At 48.9% G+C, this 20,118-nt stretch overlaps 1 protein-coding gene and 1 long non-coding RNA gene across 2 annotated transcripts; one reads left to right on the forward strand and one right to left on the reverse strand.

Moving 5' to 3' along the window:
- Positions 1-153: 153 nt before the first annotated feature.
- LOC117002409 lies at positions 154-4,875 on the forward strand. Its single transcript, XR_004419275.1, has 2 exons — positions 154-416; positions 620-4,875. It is a non-coding gene; the product is annotated as an uncharacterized LOC117002409 (long non-coding RNA).
- Positions 1,720-18,455, reverse strand: ARL8B (ADP ribosylation factor like GTPase 8B). The gene is made up of 7 exons (XM_033071490.1): positions 18,277-18,455; positions 9,816-9,896; positions 9,159-9,232; positions 8,664-8,757; positions 7,999-8,066; positions 7,704-7,774; positions 1,720-6,347 (listed from the first exon to the last, which is right to left on the reverse strand). Exons 1-7 carry the CDS (start codon positions 18,397-18,399, stop codon positions 6,298-6,300), a joined length of 561 nt encoding a protein of 186 aa, XP_032927381.1. The 5' UTR covers positions 18,400-18,455; the 3' UTR covers positions 1,720-6,297.
- Between the last annotated feature and the right edge of the window lie 1,663 nt (positions 18,456-20,118).

The raw sequence follows: 20,118 nt of genomic DNA on the forward strand, positions 1-20,118 counted from the left end.
CTGTCGTGGCACGGCTCGCGGCCGCGGCTCCGCCCGGGCTCAGGGGCGGGGCGGGACCGGCAGCAGCACGGCCTCCGCGGACAGGAACGGGCGCTGGGCCCCGACCGGTACCGGGCCAGCTCAACCACCGGACCATAGGCCCTGACCGGTACCGGGCCAGCCCCGCCGTCACAGCCGGCCCCGGAGCGCTCCGGGCTGCGGCACAGCGGCTGCGGAGCTGGGAAAGGCCGCGGGGCTGCCGGTGACAGCGACTGGAGCGGATGAATTCCTTCATGGAAGGGACAGCAGCAGGAATTTCCCCATGGAAAGGGCGGTCAGGCTTTGGCACTGGCCTGCCCAGGAGGTCGGGGTGCCCAGTCCTGGAGGTGTCCCAGGAATTCCTGGATGTGGCACTCAGAGCTCTGGGTAGGGACAAGGTGCGGATCGGGCACAGCTGGGACCCTGCTCCTGGAGGCTTTTCCAGCCTCGGTGGTGCTGGGATTCTGTGACACGCGTGACCTGGAGCCCCGGGCAGGGCAGGAGCCGGGAATTGGCGTGGTTCCCGGGAATTGCGGTGGGAGGCAGCCAGGCTGGGTTGTGATCCAGCTCCCGCATGGACACAGGGATTTCCACCCCACAGTGCCAGAAGGGACCGGACAAACACGGAGCAGAGCACCAGGTGTGACCGCAGCCCTGCGGGACCGGCTCGGGGACAGCTGCGGGTCCCAGAGTGCAGAAATAGAGGAGCTGACAAACGCCAGGTGTGGATGTGAGAGTCAGCACACTCCAGCAGGACTGGTAAAACCAAAGATAAGCAAAAGGACAGAAAGAACGCACAGCTGGGGGAGGTGAAGAGGAAACCCAGCTCTGAGCTACTCCAGCAACCTCAGCAGCATCCGAGTGTGGCTGTGAACAGGAACTTGGCACTGAACTGAGCCACCCTTCACCAAAGTGCCTGATGTGTTACCAGGAAATGGGACACATGAAAAATGCCTAGACAGGAAAAAAAATAAAGGACTTATTATGCACAGACAACCAGACAATAATGAACTGTCTTCAGCCCGTAGTTCAGAAGTCAGATCTTTGTTTTCCAATTACTGTAACACAAACAGTAAAATAAACCCAAACCAAGTATCACAACTCAGTGGTCCAGCCTAACTTCTGGATGCTGACTTTGGATAAAATCCTCTAGCCTGGACAGTCTTTCAGTTCCCTTCCTCAGTCTGCAGAATTCATGGATCTTTTAAATGTTATTCAAACCAAGAAGGGAATTCATTATTGATTCTAAAAAGAGGAACATTCTTTCTTGCAGACTGCACTATCCACATCCCAAGTTAACATAATTACACAAAAGCACTGTAACAGTTTACTTACTCTTTTGACTGTTGTGAGTATCAAGTTTAGCTTTACATTTCACACACCACCACAACTTTTTCTTCCTCTATTGATGTTGAATAATATGGAACTTCAGGAACTTCAACCCAATGGGTCTTTTCAGAGAGAAACACAAGTGAGACCAACCAATGCTTCCAGTATCAGAACAAAAATAATCAGAAATGGGAATTTCACAGCCTGGCCTCCCAAAGTTGCCTGCACTGAGCACAAGGTTTGAAGTCACTCTCCAGATGAAGTGATATAAAGAAACCCAAATGTTTCCCACAATTAGGTAATGAGGGTTCTTAGACATTTCTAACAATAATAAAACCAGCTGTCCTACTACAGATGAATATGCAAAAAAAGTGGTTTTCAACAACACTTTATTGAAGCACTTCAAAATTATCACAATGATAGATGTTGCCTTTAACAGAATAAAACCTGTCATGTCATAATTAAAAGGCACTAATCCTGGCACAAAGGTCTACTTACCCACCTTCCACTGGGAGGGAAATAAAAACATCAAGTATTTCACTTCTCCTTTTAAAGAGTATGTGCAAAGCCCCTCTGAGTGCCATTGGTGTTTGCCACTGGAGTGACAGGTGAGAGAACACCCCTCTGTTTCACCAGGACACGCTGTAACACCCAGCAGCTGCAGCCCTGAGCAGCAGAGCTCTCTCTGCAGGGTCCTGGTCTGGTGCCACAAACTGTTCTGCACTCACACTTTGGGAACTAAAGCCCTGAAGCTCAGGCACTCACACACTTTTCCTTGAACACGATTCACTGTCTGTGTCAGCTTACAAACACAGCTAAATAAACCTGCTGTGCAGCCCTTTCTGGGGTGCACTCCTCAGGGTCAGTGCAGGAGCAAGGCAGGGGAGCAGTGCTGGCATGCTGGGGGAGCACAGAGCAAACCAGGACGTGCCATTGCACAGCCATGGCAACGACAAAGGGAACCTCAGGCAAGTTAAAAGCTTGGTAATCCTGCTAAGCCATACCTCAGGTTATTACAGATCCCTGCACAACATTCTAGATTCAACAGAGAGACTGTTTAAGGCATTTTCTTTGGCCTTGTCTTCTACCAGAAAGTGAAGATTATGCAGTTTGATGTGTCAGCACACAAAATCTTTCCAACCTGTTTCCATCACGATGCAAAAACACAAATCACTGAGAAACTGGATTATGGGTTCCAGGGATCGTGGAACAGCTCCACATTTGTGCATCTTTCCTGATGCCAAGTGGGACAGAGCTGCTCTGTGCAGCTGGCCCTGGGTGATGGGAACTCCCCTGCTCTGTAAGGAACCTGAAGGAATCACCATCCACACTGAAGCTGCAAGGACAGGGACACTCCAAGGAAAACTCACAAGGACAAGCACAACATTCCCCATCTCAGCACTGCTGCTCCAGGACCAGTCACAGAGGCAGGACTGCTGCCCAGCCTCCAGCTATTCCCCACCACAAGTTCTCTCTGGCTCAGTGTCTGCCTTTTCACAAGAGCTGCTTTTCTTAACATGCCAGCAGTCAAGTCCTGCATCAGAAGAGTTTCAGGGCTATGGCTGTTGATGTCAAATGCACTAACTTACAAAACTAAAATACATCCCCAAAAGCAACTTTTGTGAAGAGAATGGGAAATTTAATCAGCCTCTTTTACTGTGCATGCTCACAACAAAGCCTCAGACAAGCAATCATGGTGAGATTACATTTCTACAACACAGCTACAGCATCCAAGATCAGCAACCACCACTGCTAATGCCTGAACTCCACACCTTTAGTAGGCCACGAAAGATTTAACCTTGGACATGAAGTGTCAGATGAGTACTGTTTTCAGTCCAAGGCTGAAAGGTGTGGAGAAGGAAACACTTCTGCACTTCCCTTGTTTCAAAGGAAAGGTACCAAAACCAGAACCAGACCAAGTGCAGCCCTGTGCACTGGAATCAAACAGCCACTCTGAGGTCTCCTTCCTGCCACAGGAGTAACCAAGGGCAGCTGGCAGAGCAGCTGTGAAACAGCATTTTGGGCAGTGCTGCAAATGTACATTTTAGAGCACACACGTCATAGGGGGCCCTGTCTCTCCCTGCTATTTACACCTAGAAACAAAACTGGCAGTGAAACACCACATCAAGCAAAGAGCTGTGGGCCAGTTCCACACAGTTCACACCACAGCTGATTTACTGAGTGACTGCTGCTGCTACCACACCAAGCAGGCTGGCAAGCTGAGTGCACTAACACTGTTTTCAGATTTGGGTCTAGAGACATTTTACTTGGACTGTGAACTGCAGGGAGCTTGTTCTGCATGCAGGAAACTCCCAAATGTGCACAGGATCTTTAACAGTTCACTAGTCCTTCCCAGCTGAGGTGCACATGAAGGATGCTCAAAGACCTGCACTCAGGACTAAACACTAACCTGATACAGCTCACAAGTCTGAAAGCTTACATGGAGACAAGCCTGAAACAAGACATCCAATTTCTTACCATTAATTGGAAGATGCTGATAGACAGTCCTACAAATTAATCAGTGTCCTAAGAGAAATTAATACAACAAAAACCTTTGGGAAGAACAGTCAGTGAAACTTCGAATTAAAATCACAGCAAAGATTTCGTTCAAGACCTCAGTCAACAAAAGCCTCACTTTTCCACTGAGATAAGAATTTTTCTGCTTTAATTGGCAGAGAATGATCAGGCACTGCAAGATCTGACACTTGTGCTAGAAAAACAAAGGTTTTACTCTAGGCTTGACACAAGAACCAAGCTTGCAGACACATGCATTTCTCTGCTGAGAACAGCTCCAGAAGGCTGCCCCTACTTCAGACCCTGCAGCTGACCCGTGCTTTTCACACACACAAAAAAGCCCTGAAATCTGCTCAGACTACCTGAGTTTGCTGAGGTAAGGTGAGCAAGCCCCAGGCCTCAAAGGTAGTTTTGTGAGCATTTCACTGGAATAGTTGAACCACAGAATATAAAGCAGCTCAGGTATTTATCAATCTTTCCCCCACTGTAATCTTTGGCAGAGCAGACAGACATCCCATTGTGTTTTTCCATGAGTTCAGCCACATCAACTCAAGTCAGGCAGTTAAGTGTCAATACAACCCTCAAAACATAAGTTTATTGAATAAAGCTGAAGAGCAGTAAACCAACATATGCATCCACCTAAATAAAAAAATTCACGTATTTACAAAGTTCAGTAATTGTATAAGTTGTTCACATGCAGAGAGTAATGCACAGGTTAACAATTGGTAGTGTTTGGATGCCAGAAACGCTGAAAGCAGTGAAGTAGATAAACACCAAACACATCAAGTTTAGCTATAGGCCAGTTAACTAAACAGTGACCTGGTCCCCCACAAAGATTCACACATTCTAGTTTAGTTTCCTTATTATAGGCACAAGCAAATTTGCTAAATAAAAGTAACTGTAGCAGTTCTGGTGAACTCAGGACTACAGCAGCAAGTTAATACACCCTCTCCTCTACAGCACCAGAGTATGGATTATTGAATCATGCTTCAGAGAACTGAAAGGGGACAAAAAGTTAAAATGCAACTTCAGACTGAAGGCAGGCAGCATGTAGTGTCTGTGCAGCAGTGCCAGAGCTGGGACACACAGGAGGGCCATGGCAGCCTGCAGGAACACTTGTCACAGCTGAGGGGGACTGACTGCTCCCAGCCCGGGGCTCCCACGGGATGCAAACCACACGAGGGGAGGAATCACACACAGTGTGAGGCTACACAAGCAGCTGCACCACGGCTGTGCACACACCAGGAGCTACACTGACACTGCTGGATGAACAAACCAGTCTGAGCAAGGCTGTCCCTTTAAATATGCTGAAGTCACTGAGAAAGTAAAGCTACAGAAAGATTACAATCTTGGGTTTATACACACTTCCCTAAGCTGCAGGAGCTAGTCAAGAGACAGGATCAATTCATTGGCTCTCTTGTGCTTTGACACAGCAAAACGGTTCACTGCATCTGACAGGCTTTGCACATGGGTACATGGAGAAAGCAGGCGGGTCTAGAGTTGTCACAATAGCCCAGGTATTCCATAGCACCAGGTGAAACTGTGCCCAGCCATTCCAGGAGCAGGACAGACACTGACAATTACACACACATTGTGCTAAAGGTCAACAACTGCCTCGATACAACAGCATCAGTAATTTGGGTGTCATGCAGCTGCTCAGAATGCATGTTCTGGTTTCAGAGAGAGACCACGAGTATCTGGAGATAGAAAAATGTATTTGATGTTCCTAGTGATTTGTTTTCATGCTGGAATACTCCAATTTTTGAAAGTTTGACAGAACAGTCCATTCCCATCCCCCACATAAATGTTAAACAGAAGCAACAGAATGATTTTAAACAGATGACTTTCCTAATTCATCAAGAGAGTTTTCTTTTTCAAGTGACAGGATCTCAGCTGTAGAATAGTGATGCTGATCTACGCCTTGTGCTCCCCTCTGCAAACAGTTTCCACTTCTCTGCTTACGTACACACATCACATGCATGTGTGAGATCAGTATCCCACAACTCACGCTTAAATGTCTTCTAACTACTGTATGTGGCATCTTACAGAATCTTAATGCTGTCAAGCATCAGCATCTCCAAGCCACTAAACACTAGAAATAAAACACTTGCTGAAAATCATATAAAAACCTGGCCCTGAAAAACCAGAACAGAGTGTACCATCGTAGTTAACATGGTAGAGATATTTCTTTAAAAAGCCCCCCCCCACAACCCTCCCACCACAGATGGTTGTAAAATAAATATTTGTGCTGACTTTATCATGACAACTCTAGTTGTTTTGTGACAGAATAGGAATACAAGTCTTCAGCAGTGCACATGAGAGATGAACCGTGAAAAGGCAGATTCTTGATACAGGATTTTGGGGTAGTATCTCATTATGGAGGGAAGTGGACAATTGAGATTATGGCCAACTGGTACTGGAGATTCCAGGAAGACTTCAGCTTCTTCTAGATTTTGAATGCTGAATAAGCCACTGAAGCGTGATATCTACAGGAAGAGAGAAGAGAAGTTCCACATTCAGGTGTCTGTACTGGTGTAAGAGGCAAGGCTTTGGTATCCCAGTGTCCCAAACACAGCACAGGAACACCCAAGCCCTTCTCTAGAGGATGGCCAGGGCAGATGAACAGAATGATTTTTTAGGATGCTTGCTGTCCATGCTTTGATCCTGTCCCTGCCCCTTCAGGTAACAATGACAGTGGCACTGCCCCACACATCCTGGTTCCTCACTTCTGTCCATCGTGAGGAAAAAGATATTCCTTCATCAGACACTTCACTATGGCTCCAATAATTCATTTTAGAGCAGCACTGCTCTGTTCAGCCAGGCTGCAGCTCCTCCCCTGATGAGAACAAAGCAGTTTAGCCCTGTACAAGGCATCATGCTCCTCCCTGCCTGGGAAAGGCTCTCCTAAGGCAGGGAAAGGCCCCGGTTCCCTCCCCAGAGCCTCAGTGATGCTCAGCTGTGCTGGGAGCCCCATGTGGGTCTCCACAGAAGGGATCTGTGCTTCCATCCATCATGTCTGAGCCTTGAACTGATGCTAAGGTGACAGGGGCTTCTTGGAAGCCACAGCTGTTCCACAGACTATTCGGTTTTCCTGTAAAGCCATCCTGGTATCCCTTAGAGCTTCTCCTGGGAGCATCACCCTGAAGTTTCCTCATCAGCAAGCTCCTGTTACCCTGGAAATGCAGCAGTGTTAATCCCATGGCAGCCATGGAAGGCATCAGGAAAAGGATGGAAAGTGGTGTTAAATTCTGTTTTCACTCAGCTGAGAGGACTCAGTTTACTCACAAAGCTCATGGCAAACACCAGAGATGACACAGGACGTGGTTTCTGCTTTGAACTCCACAAGTTCTGAAGCATTTGATGTGTGTGCCAGAAAAAGGCTCTGTTTGCTGCAGGGAACAGGGACTGGCAGATGCCTCAACACAAACTGCTCTGATAACACAGCAAGGGAAGGTGACTATGTCAAGGCAATGACTTGAGGAAAAACTTGCTGCAAGTACTTGGCATCCTCACCAAGTGAGGCAGAGCTGAGAGCACCTGACAGAAGAATAAAATAATTTAGGCCAAGCTAATGGACTAGTCAGCTCTTTCCTGACTGAAGAAAGGAGCAGATTTCACAGGGACTGACATTTTTTGGTAACTACAACCCCTAAAACTTTAGCACCAGTCAGGCTTCCTCACTGCCATCAGCAGTTATGCTGAATTTAACCAGTGCACTCACACACTGGTCTGATTTGTTCCTGGTTTCCTGAAGACAGCAGGTTTGTGTTTAAGAAGTTACAATCCCCCCAATCCATCCTGACAGCACTTCATAATTGTCAGTGTTCTGGGTTAATAGTTACCTATATTATCTTTCTCTTTGCAAGAAATTGAGTAGCAGCAGATTTCTCTGTCCTGAATAGCAGCAAGGTTCCTAGGAAAGAAAGAACATTTCAGCACACATTTCATGACACAAGAACTCTTACTGACATCTGAACTGCTCCTCTTCCCCTTCCCCACACGACTTGTTCTGTACAATATTCAGTTACCTGCTGTTGCTGGGTTTTCCACTCATAAATGCAAACTTCCTGATCTAATAACAACCCTAGGTACATGAATTTATTAAGAGAAATGTTTCTTAGCAAGGGTTAGACTTACATCTTTTCAATTAGCTGTTTCTCATCCAAAGCATTAGGAAGGTCTCTCTTATTTCCAAGTACTAGAACCTGAAATCCAGAGAAGGAAATGGTTTTGGCTTTGCTTAAAAAGTCCCCAACCAAACAGACAAAATCCCCAACCAAACCCAGAAAACCAACACACTTCAAAGGAGTCTCATGAGCAGTCTGTATCTGCCTCTTAAATCTAATGGAATGAGATATTTTCTGTTAAACCAGATCAGGAAAAAAGACTGACCTAGTCACAGGGAAAGAGGGGGTACAAATAAACTGTTCTGTTCAAAGAGCAAGCAAGAGAATACATCAGCTGATAAACCTGAGAACATTTGCAGACACTCATCTGAGATTCCCCAAACCTACTCTACACTTCTGTACATGTGGTTAACCTGCAGTCAGTAGCACAAACTCACACTGTGGAACCCTCTAATCCACTGTTTCAATTGTATTTATGTCTTGTGAGCACTGAATGAAATAAAACCACTGAAGGTCAAAAATTGGTTTAAGGCACTGGGGGCAGGTATTGTTCATGCTTATACTGACCAGCAGGGCTGGGCCTTACAATTCACAGTTCAAGGCAGACTTCAGAGTTGCTCAAGTGATGCACATTCCTCAGAGACATTTAATGGTGTTTGGGGTGATGTTACTTACAGGGATTCCTTGTAACTGGGGCTTATCTAGAAGATTGTGCAGCTCATTTCGAGAGGCTTCTATTTTGTCACGATCTGCAGCATCTACCATGTAGCTTTAAAGAGAATTTCAGGTTAGGTCAGTGACATTGAGCTCCTGCAGAAACATCACTCTTTGCTTTACACTGCCAGCTTTGAGCACATTCAACAAGGCTTTAAACAAAGCTAGGACTTCTGAGCAAAGAATTAAGATATTTTCAAAAAAAATTCTCTAAGAGCAGAGTAGAAGGAAGATGCTTTGAGTTACACAGCACTGCCACTCAGTTCAGACAGGGAGGAGTTAGTACTCCAGATCAGACACTGATAAAACAACCCATCCTGAGCCTGAACTTCGGGGTGAAAAAGGTCAGTGTGGTTGCAGTGCAGGTTCAGAATCACAAGAGAACTACAGAGTGAGGCATGCAGTGTTAGGAAGGCTGCCAGAGAAGAGAAGCACATGTGAAGGAAGGACACTTACACAATAGCATTAACTCCTCTGCAATATCGCTCCCACATGCTCCGGAATCGGGGCTGCCCTCCTATATCCCAAATCTTAAGGCAAGGGGAGAAAGACAATTTAGCCATGCACTGTGTTTAAACATGTCAGGCAAAGATAAGACAAGAAATCACAACAGTTTTTCCTTTCTCTTTAAGCAGCTGCTTGGCCTCTCCCAAGTTAAACAGGAATAATCCCTTGCCCAGCTGCTCAGAGCTTAGGGCCCAACAGCAGGAGATGCAAACTGCAGCCCCTTGCACCAGAGGCAAGAACATCCTCTGTACCAAGGTTACACCACAAAATACAATGTATTCACTTAAAGCTTTCCTTGGGATGTAAACCTTTCCTCAAGCAAACTGAGGAGCAGGAAAGCAGCATCTCTGGGCCCCAAACACTCAGATCTAAGCCAGACAGCATTATCACAACAGTGCTTCAACTAGTCCATGAACCTGGGAATCACACACAGATTCTCATTTCAGAAACTCCATAAATAAACATAAATGTCTTCTTAAGCTACTCGACAGATTTAGCTGAGCCTCTTCAGTTTTCTATATTTGCCTCAAGGCTGGAAGCAAAACAGAGCAAACATGTAAATTTTAAACCAGAAACTAAAGAAAACAGTCAACAATGGCAACATACCTTTATTGTAACATTACCCTTTGTAACCTTCCTCATGTTGAAGCCCACAGTAGGAATCATATCTTCACTGAATTGACCTGACTGGAAAAAAAGAAAAAAGGAGAAAGTTCAATTTAGTGCTTATCTGACACAAGTGGTTTACACAGTAAAATATCCCAAGCTTTTTCTAACCATTGGCCTTCCAATGGAAGGTTTTACAGCCAAGAAGTCAGGGATGTTAAATCCATGTGTACTGGAGCTTGTGTGAATTTCTTAAAAGCACTGAAATCATTTTTCAAGCCTTGACGTAGCCAGGGGAGCAAAGTCACCCAGGAAAGTGCTTTGCACAGCTGAACAGAGGGACAGCCAGGGCAAGGGGAGGAAAAGAGCCATTCACTGCTCCTACAGAGCCAAGGTCTGCATGCAGGGATCTCCCAGTTACCTGCCAGCTAGAAATATCCACAAGGGCTCCCTGTGATGCAAGCTGCTCTCTGGCCAGCATTTGCAGTAATAAATCACTCTAGTGCAGGAAGCTCCAGCCCACAGGTATGGGGTGACTCCCTGAGGAGTGTTAAAGGCTGCAAAGTGGAAGGACCTGACGGGTCAGCTTCTGCCAGGCCACAGTGCCCAACAGGGACAAAGGCAGCTCCAGAGTGTGTGATCCTGCTCCCTGCACACATCCAGCACCACTCCTGCTGGGACACAACTGACAGCACTGCACTGGATGGCTGCTCCAGTGACAGATGTTTTACTGTCTGTAATACTTCCATCTGCAGCAGCTTCAGAGCCAAGTTCCCAACTACCTCCTGCAGCCATAACAAGACTTCTCAACACTACTACAGATTTCTCCCCTGGCTGTTTGGCAGAAGGTGAATCAGCCACAGTGGCCATTATGAAGCTCTCTACATCCATTATGTGTAATAGAACCAGACAGTCAAGCACATTTAGAAAAATTAAGGTTGATCCCAAAGCATTCAGTTGTTTAATTAGGGTTTGGTATCAGAGCAGTAAAGTCTGCACCTCTCCCCTGGCACTGCCCAGAGAAGTTCCCTGGGGTTTAAAGCCTCTTGGGATCTCTGAAGCAGACACACCACCCCAGAGTTAGGGCCTGAGTGCCCACAGGCTGCAAGGAGCAACCAAGCCTGGCCAGGTGGCCCTGAAGGACAAGAGCTCCTGGCTTGTGTCAGAACAGTGTGGCCAGCAGGACAGGGCTGCACAAGGAGCTTGGGTCAGAGCCTGCAGCACTGCTTCAGAAGCCACTCTACCCCTTCTACCATGGCAGGGTGGGTGCCCAGTGGGAATGCCAGTCCAGGAGCTGCCCATTCCTGCCCAAAATGCCAGTCCAGGAGCTGCCCACTGCAGCCAGAGTGAGCAGCTCAGCTCAGAGCTGATGCTCAGCTGTGCTGCCACGGCTGGGGCAGCTCAGGTCAGCTCCTCAAACCAATCCTGCCTCTCAAGGGTCACTTGCCACGGTTTGCTCAAGCACCACAGCATTCCTGCCTCCACATTCCTGCCTCCACAGTCACACCCCACACCCACAGCTCCTATCCCAGCACTCCCAAGCACTCCCTGAGCCTCCATCTCTGCGCTGCTGAGCCTTACCCCAGCTGCTGCCAACTATTCCCACTCAGATCCTTCCAGATCCTTCTCTCCAGAGCTGTTCTTATCAATAGGAACACACATCCCAGGAACCTCCTGGGCTCATCACCTCCCTGCTGGGTTTATTTCCAGCAGACATGTGGGAAGCTGAGGTCCCCTATGAGAACAATGCCCAGCCACAGTGAAATTCTCCCAGCAGCTCAAGGAGGATTTTGGTGCCTCTTCATCCTGGCCTGGGTGGTCTAGAAGAGAATCCCAGCAGGATATCTGCCTGGTTGGTCTTCTCCCTGATTCTTACCCATAAACAATCTTATCATGATCCTCATCAAGCTCTAGGCTGTCCAAACACTCCCTGCCCATCCCCGTGAGGAGTTTACAGCCCTCCCTTGCAGCACTCACTGTGCCAGTCATCCCACTAATTGCAGCCTGTTCAGCACCATTTTCATCTTCTCCCACTGCTCTTTTAGGATACAGATTCCTGCAGATTGGAGCAGCACTTCATTTGCCACATCTTTAATGTAATGTTGAAATCGCTGTGACCCACCACAGGGAAACTTTTACAGAATCTTCAGGAAAGCTGCTGCATCTTATCCCTTCCCAAGTGCTCTCTACCCACGCTGCACATCCCCAAACTTGTTTTGACTTGCTGAAAACCTCAAAACCTTAAAACTGCAGTCTCTCAGTTGAGTTTCAGCTGCCTGTTCTCTGCTCTGCAGAGGGACAGCCCAGAGCTGACAGGAGCATAAGGGTCAGCTCAGGTCTTCATTTGAAAGACCTTCCCCTGATGTGAGCGTGGGTGTTCTCTGCTCACAGGCAGAGGACCCAAAGAAAGCTACTGGCACTCACCTTCTCTTTTAAGACAGGTCAAAAATTGGTTAAAACGATTGTGAAGGATTTTAGCAGCAGACAGTGCTCTCCTTTGATGGATTCTGCTGCCACATCCAACTGTCTTGGCCCAGAAACAGTCCCCTAAACTCAGAATTTAGAGGGCTTTTATTTACTACCTCCTCAGAGGAAAAAAAGCCAGGAATTCAGCTTCAACTTGGAGTATTCATATGCAAAAGCTACTCGAAGAGCAGAACAAAAGGAACATACTTTTATTAGCAGTTACTTCATTTGGATCAGCCTTCCCTCCCAGAGCAGAGTGCTTGGTGCTATCACTGTGAGCTCACAATGAGATGATTTCTCCTTCTAAACCACCAGCTTTAGAGCAGGTTTGATATGCACAGCAACATTTCCAATTCCCGATGGGAAAGCTGCTGTCACACACAGCAGCACTGCTCCAACACTCACCAAGGACAGCAGGAGTAGCTGCTGACAAACCCAGCAGTGCCTTGTTTTCAGCCCCCTGCCCACCCCACCAGGCAGCTCCTGAGCTCCCTGCAGGGCTCCTGGAAGGGCAGGAGCTGTCCCAGCAGGGATTCTGAGGGAAGCCTCAGCCCCTGAGCTCCCTGCAGGGCTCCTGAAGGGCAGGAGCTGTCCCAGCAGGGATTCTTAGGGAAGCCACAGCCCCTGAGCTCCCTGCAGGGCTCCTGGAAGGCAGGAGCTGTCCCAGCAGGGATTCTGAGGGAAGCCTCAGCCCCCCGAGGTCACACAGACCACACAGCAGCAGCACAAGCCGAAGGTCACCAAACAAAGTTAACTCCAGGCCATGTGGGAGATAAGGGACAGGAAGACTAAACAGAGCCAACTTCAGAGCCTCATGCACACAGAGCCCACAGGACTAATCCTGCAGCCTCCTGGCTTAAGAGATGCTCCCTTCAAAGCTCCTGGAGATCCCAGACATGAGATTTTAGTGCAGCATGAACCCATTTACCCACATGAGTACTTATGTTGGATAAGGATTATTCAGAGCAGCAAAACTGCCTCCAGACTGAACTAAGGGACTTTATTCCATGGATCAGTTTGGGTTTAACTCACCTTGGATCAGTAGCAGCACTAGATCACAGACTGCAGCATTCCTGAACAGGTCAGCTACAGGTATAGTTCATTTCCCAGAGAAAACTTAGGACAAGTGTTTAACTTGCCACTCCCTGCCATTCCAGAAGGTTACAAAGGATGTGAGTTTAGTCTCTTTTATAATTTAATTAATATTATAACAATCTTATTAAACCTACCATTTCCAGCTGTCTTGAGTCAAAAAAATATAAACCAAACAAAACCACATTTGGGTTTCTTCATCTGCCTTTCCATAACCATAAGCTCCAGCCAGAAACTCAAATTCCAGGGAGATGTGGAATGCTAGAGTGGTTTCAACTGGGAGGAACCTCAAAGACCACCCAGTTCCACTCCCCCAAGGGCAGGGGCACCTTCCACTATACCAGACTGCTCCCAGCCCTGTCCAGCCTGGCCTTGGACACCTCCTACCAGACTGCCAGCCCCTAAGCAGCTCGATTTTGATTCCACAGCCTGCACAAGGACATTCTTTGTGCCATCAGAGGAGGTCAGGACAGCCTTTGGTTTGCATCTCATAAAGCTGACATGATTCACTACTTTTATAGGACCAATTTCTTCATACAGACTTTGTTATTACACAGCAAAGATTGCTTTATCTTTAATCACAATACTTTTCATGCAGCTAGATGAGATCACAAACAAGCTGAACCAACTAGGAGAGAACACATTGGAGTATGGAATCCAGGCAGGACACTCCCAATCCACCTGAACCAGAGAATTACATCAAACCCTGCTACTCATCCCTAAACATTTCTTTCTTCTCAGACTAAGAAAAAAATGCTGCATGTCTCCAAAATGTCTTCTGAAAGAAATTATTTAAAAAGCAGTGCAATTTTAGCATTATATCAAGCTACCCCTACACTAAGCCTCCTCTGCAACACTCAGAGCCTCAACCAAGCAGTGCATAAATGGACAAATCAACTTCCATGGTCCAGCTTCCTTCTTTAGCAAATTCTTCAGTGCTCCAGCTACTTGTGATCATGATCAGAAGGCTGAACTCCAGATTAGAAGCTTCAGCCCCTGAAAGGCTTCCCACCAGCACTTCCAGGAATGATTCCTGCAGAAACCAAAACACTGATACATGACAAGAAAAGGCATTTTTACATCCCCAGCCCTGACTCTAATTGAGTATTTAAGAGGACATGGACTGCTTAGCAAATATCTACCATAAAGAAGGCATGTGTCTGTCTAGAAGTCAGTCATGTAAGAGCTCAGGACATTTCATGTTTCTGATAGTCAAGGAAGTGTCCTTATCCAGATGCCATTGCTTACACAGTGCTCTACAGGAACCCAGGACCAAGATGAAAAAAGGAGATTCTGATTTCAGTCACCTGTTTTAGCCCATCTAGGGTACAGCAAGCAAGACCTCAAATAAAGGGTCTGAGTCACCTCCTAGGAGCTTTATTAGCTAATGAAGTGATGCAATGCATTTCAAGAGACTTCTGCCATTGAGAAACACCTCAAATTTTATCAGCCTTCTCCCTTAGCCACGGTGTGTATCAAGTGATAACACACAGGATTTATGGCCTGCCTGCTGGTTCAAAAGGCACTAAAACAGCAGTGGAGCTCTTCAGAGCAGTATCTTCCTGCACTTCTCTGGTGTGGCTTTTTCAAGTCAAAGTTACTTCTAACAGTCATGAGAACAGAAGGAAGTTGCAGCTCCCAGCTGGCCAAACGAATGTTTTGTTGACAGGCACTTCAGGAATTGCCTCTATCTAGAAACCACAGCCTCATTCCAACACTTGCCAGGTATTCCAAAGTTAAAAAACCAACCACACTAATTCAGGCTCTGACACAAATCCTAAAAAGGGACCTTATTTACCTTGTCACCACAGAGAGGCTGAGTTTAGCTCTTGAACCTGATAGCTGTATCAGAAAAGTCCAACTTCCTCCCTCCCCTCCAGATCTCTGCTCGCTGATTATCAGGCTAATGAGCTGTTCCAGAGCCAAACACCTGGATCAAGGATCAACCTACCATCGGGCAAAACTTGTGCAGAGAGCCCAGGAGGTGCCTCTGGTGCATGAAGCAGGCTGGTGAGGCTGCAGGGGTGCCCCATCCTGCAGGCTCAGGTGACTTGAGTCGTGTTTCAGCTGTGTCAGTGCCCAGAGCAGCCCCTCACCTCTCCTGCTCCCCACAGCAGCACAGCCACGGCTCCCAGGGCTGAGGGAAGGCCAGGAATGGCCATGCAAGCACCACAAGGTCCTGCAGAGTGTAAATAATGACCCTTTGCAGGGCTCAGAGCAGGAGCCCACAGCTGCCATCCTGGGATGACATGCAGTTTCTCTGAACAAGAGCCACAGGCCATCCACATTAGGGAAATTAGGAGCAGGAAGAAATGATATCCTCCCTTGTGAGCAAGTTTACTCACGCACATGGAAAACTTATGCTTAATATCTAATTAGAGACAGTGACTAATGCAGAGCCTTAGGAAAGCAGAAGCTGCATTAGCTGAATCCAGCTCTAACGAGATCTCACTGCTAACACTGCTCTAATCAAACTGATCACAGGAGCCTTTGGGTTGGAAGGGACATCAGTCAGTGCCACCCCCTGTCATGGGCAGGGACACCTTCCACTGTCCCAGAGAGGGATCCAGAGGCACCACAGCTTCTCTGGGACCCCCTAATACCAAATCTAACCTCTCCATCTCTCAGTTCAAAGCCATTCCCTCTTGTCCTGTCCCTGCAGGCCTTTGTTGAGTCTGATTACAAATCAAGTGTTTGTTTACACTGGTCAGAAGGTGAGGTTGAAACCCCTTACCAATGCAGAAAAGGATTGTTCTAGAACTGGACTGTCTGCCTCTCGTGGCCTGTTCCCTCCAGCAGCAGTCAGGCCTGTACCAAGCTTCCCTGTGCAATTGGTTGAGTTTTCCCTCTGGTTCCATATTCCTGATTCGATGGGCAGAAATTACATTAGAGGTTTATATTGGATTAAACTCACTGTTTGAGACTGCCAACAGCCCTTGGTTAGGCAGCACACAACCTCCTAAGCCAAGCAGGTTCCTGGTGTGCACTCCAGCTTTCAGAGCTATCCTACAGGGCATCTTGCTGTGTCATTCCTTTCATTTCAGTTTTGAGAAATCCCAACAGCCTCATCCACCCAGACCATTAACTGGCCTGCAGAGAGCAGTTGTTCTTTTCCTGCACTTATCCCCAAACACAGACTCTGAACTAAAGTCAGTCAAGGAAGCAAATAAAAAGCCAGCTCTGCATGCCATGGACTGCACTTCTCTACAAAGTGATTCTGCACTGGTAACTGAAGCTTATGCTATCATTTTATTTAAACCAATAACACAAACCTGAGCAAACCCCCTCTGTCTGTTTTTTTTTGTGTAAAGACTCACCAGATTTCCTAATTAAAAACTTCAGAACTGTGACCTGATGCTTCCAAACTAAACCAGCCAAGGAGGCTGTGTCAGCAGGCTCAACGGCTTCCTCCTTGCCCGGGGTTTTGCAAGGCTCTTTGAATGGCACTCACTCAGATAAACGCCTGGGTGTGATCCCAACATGTGGCTGAAACCTTGCAAGATCCAACCCCCGCAGAGGAGGCTGCAAACACACTCCAGCTTTACTGAGGGAAAACTTCTCCCACTGCAGACAACTCAGATGGACTCAGCTACAGAGGATGTAGATGTGCAGCTCTGACTGCTGCACTGAGTTCCACAGGTAACTCCCCAAACACGTGCTGCTGATACTGTACAGAAGTTTTTTTGTCAAGTGCCATCACCAGGAGGGCTCCAGAGGATGAAAAGCCTGCAGAGAGCCCCCAGCTGCAGAAACACTCCAAGCACTATCAGCTCAGCAGCCACAGATCGAGGCTGTTCAACAATTTCAGAGCTCCATCTCTACAAATCCAAGCCCAGATGTACTGGTAGAGTGTGAAAGAAAAGGCTCCTGGCACTCCTGGGTTACTCCAGCAACTTTCAGCTAACAGCTAGGCAGGGAAAAGTTACTTTTCATTAAAAAACCCATTTTCCATGATTATCAGGAAGCCCACTGAGTGCTCACACCTGAGCTACACAATGGCTTGGTTGTGTTTTGCCAGGGTGTTTGTCAATGTGCAAGGATGATGCATAACTGCAAGAGAATAAAAGTCCTTTTGCCAGCCAGTAACTCCTTCAATTAGCACATAAATAAATACATTCTGCAAGTATTCCATGGTGTTAAGCACACAGCCCCAAAAAACAAAAGACAAGCTGAAGGTGTGCTCACTGTAAAGCTGCAGACATCAGCTTTCTTATCTAGGTGCACCGCACTCAGGTCATTCACACCTGAAACACCAAAACCCTGGCTGCCCATTTCAGCAGCTCCCAGACTGTCTCCTGGAATGCCTTCCATCACATCCATCAGCAGAGCAGGACACTGATGAAGCTGAACAGGCTAGGCAAAGCCTCTCTTTATCTGGTTCAGCAATGGCAAAGCCTGGTGTAGGAGTGTTCCACAGCCTCCTTTACCTGCTCCAGGCACATCAGAGCAGCAGATTGCTGCTGGTGGGCTCGTGCTTGTGAGCTGCACTCCTTAGCTAAGCTGTACCTTAAGAGAAGGGAGATTATTCCGTATTGGCTTCAGCAACCGATAAGCAAATATTTAAGAGGAGAACCGTGAGTGGATGCTGACACTGAAATGATTGAGGACTGAAAACCAGTCCAAGTGAGGCGGCAGCTGAAGGGACACAGCGTTATCTCCCCATCTGCTCACACCGACACCCGCCGGCCAGGCGCTCCAGAGCCCTGGGGCCGTGCCCTGCTCTGGGATCAGCGTCCCGTGAGCGCACAGGGGCTCAGGGAGACACGGCAGCCCCGGGCTCAGCCATCCCACCCAGTGAGAGCTCCCACAGCCCGGCCCGGCCCGGCTCCATCCCCGGGCCCGGCTCCATCCCCCGGCCCAGGCCGGCCCAGGCCGCTGCCGGCCCCGCCGCCGCCCCGCTCACCGCGATGACGTTGACGAAGGTGGTCTTGCCCGAGTACTGCAGCCCCACCAGGGTCAGCTCCATCTCCTCCTTCCAGAAGAGCGAGCGGAACCAGTCGAGCAGCCGGGACAGCAGCGCCAGCATGGTGGCGGCGGGCGGGCGGGCCGGGGGCGCTGCGGGTTGGGCCGGGCGATGGCTCCGGCGGGCCGGGACGCTGCGGGCCGGGCTGTGCCGGGCTGTGCCGGGCTGTGCCGGGCTGTGCCGTGCCGAGCCGCGCTGGGCTGTGCCGGGCGCTGCTCTCGGCCGCTCCGGGACACCCGCGCTCGTCCGGGCCCGGCTCCCCCCGCCGCCGTCACGTGACGCCGCGGTCACCCGGCCCGGCCGGCCCCGCCCTGCCCCGCGGCGCCCCCTGGCGGCGGGAGGACCCGCGGCGGGAGAGGGCGGGGCAGCCATGTTGGGTGTGGCGCACCTGAGCCGCCATGCTGGGTGTGGCAAGGAGGAGTGTGACAATTATTCACTTGGGCAGCCATGTTGGGTGTGGCGAGGAGGGGTGTGGCACACCTGAGCCGCCATGCTGGGTGTGGCAAGGAGGAGTGTGAAAAATGACTCACCTGTGCCGCCATGTTTGGTGTGACACACCTGAGCTGCCATGTTGGGTGTGGCGGGGAGGGGTGCGGCGCACCTGAGCTGCCATGTTGGGTGTGACAATGAAGGGTGTGACACACCGAGCCGCCATGTTGGGTGTGACAATGAGGGATGTGACACACCTGAGCCGCCATGTTGAGTGTGACAATGAGGGGTGTGACACACCTGAGCCGCCATGCTGGGTGTGACAATGAAGGCTGTGACACACCTGAGCCACCATGTTGGGTGTGACAATGAAGGGTGTGACACACCTGAGCTGCCATGTTGGGTGTGGCGGGGAGAGGTGTGGCACACCTGAACCACCATGGAGCGAGGTGGGCCATAGTGACACCCCTGTCCCTGCCATGTCGGATGTGAAAATGAGGGGTGTGACACCCCGTCCCTGCCATGTTGGGTGTGACAATGAGGGGTGTGACACACCTGAGCCGCCATGTTTGGTGTGACAGTGAAGGGTGTGACACACCTGAGCCACCATGTCGTGTGTGGCGAGGAGGGGTGTAGCACCCCCTGTGCCACCATGGGTTGGGGCAGGCTGTGGTGACACCCCTGGCCGTGCCATGTTCAGTGTGGCAAGGAGGGGTGTGACATCCCTGTCCCTGCCGTGGAGCAGGCTCTGCCCTGCCTCTCCATCACAGGCTCCACTAGGCTGGGGAAGACCCCCAAGGTCATCGAGTCCATCCTATGACCCAACGCCACCTTGTCACCCAGCCCGTGTCACCATGTCCAGCCATTCCTCAGACACCTCCAGGGATGGGGACTCCACACCAGTCTGGGTCCCCTTCCAAGCCTGCCCACCCTTTCCATGAAGAAATTCCTCTTGATGTCAAACCTGCCCCTCCCCTGGCACAGATTCCATCTGTGCCCTCTCATCCTCGCCTGCCGTGCTGGGGATGTGCTGAGGTGGTGTCAGCTGTGAAGGCCCCATCTTGCAGAGGAATAAAGAATTAAATAAAAAGAATAAAGATTTAAAAACTACCAACTGTAATATTTCCAGTTCACCCAAGTGTGTTTTTAGCAAGTGAAACACAAAACCTTGTGTGTGCTCATAGTACCTCCAAAACCAAAGGGACCTTGTTTCTCCCAGTTATCCTCACATCACCAGATGTTCTCCAGAAATTCCTTCCCTTTTTCATGGACTTTGATAAATTGAATTTCTGCTGGAGCCAAACCACTGACCAACTGCTGCACCAGGTGCATTTGTCACAGCTTAGTTGAGGT

Source organism: Catharus ustulatus, chromosome 13, assembly GCF_009819885.2.
Source record: "Catharus ustulatus isolate bCatUst1 chromosome 13, bCatUst1.pri.v2, whole genome shotgun sequence".
NCBI lineage: Eukaryota > Metazoa > Chordata > Aves > Passeriformes > Turdidae > Catharus > Catharus ustulatus.

Bases quoted from the DNA above. Each gene is read 5' to 3' on its own strand.
- ARL8B (XM_033071490.1), bottom strand. From the start codon at position 18,399: ATGCTGGCGCTGCTGTCCCGGCTGCTCGACTGGTTCCGCTCGCTCTTC. The intron at 8,067-8,663 runs GTAAGTAACATC...TCTGGATTTCAG, and splicing joins CCCAGTTACAAGGAATCCCT to GTTCTAGTACTTGGAAATAA. The intron at 7,775-7,998 runs GTAAGTCTAACC...TTTCTTTCCTAG, and splicing joins AAACAGCTAATTGAAAAGAT to GAACCTTGCTGCTATTCAGG.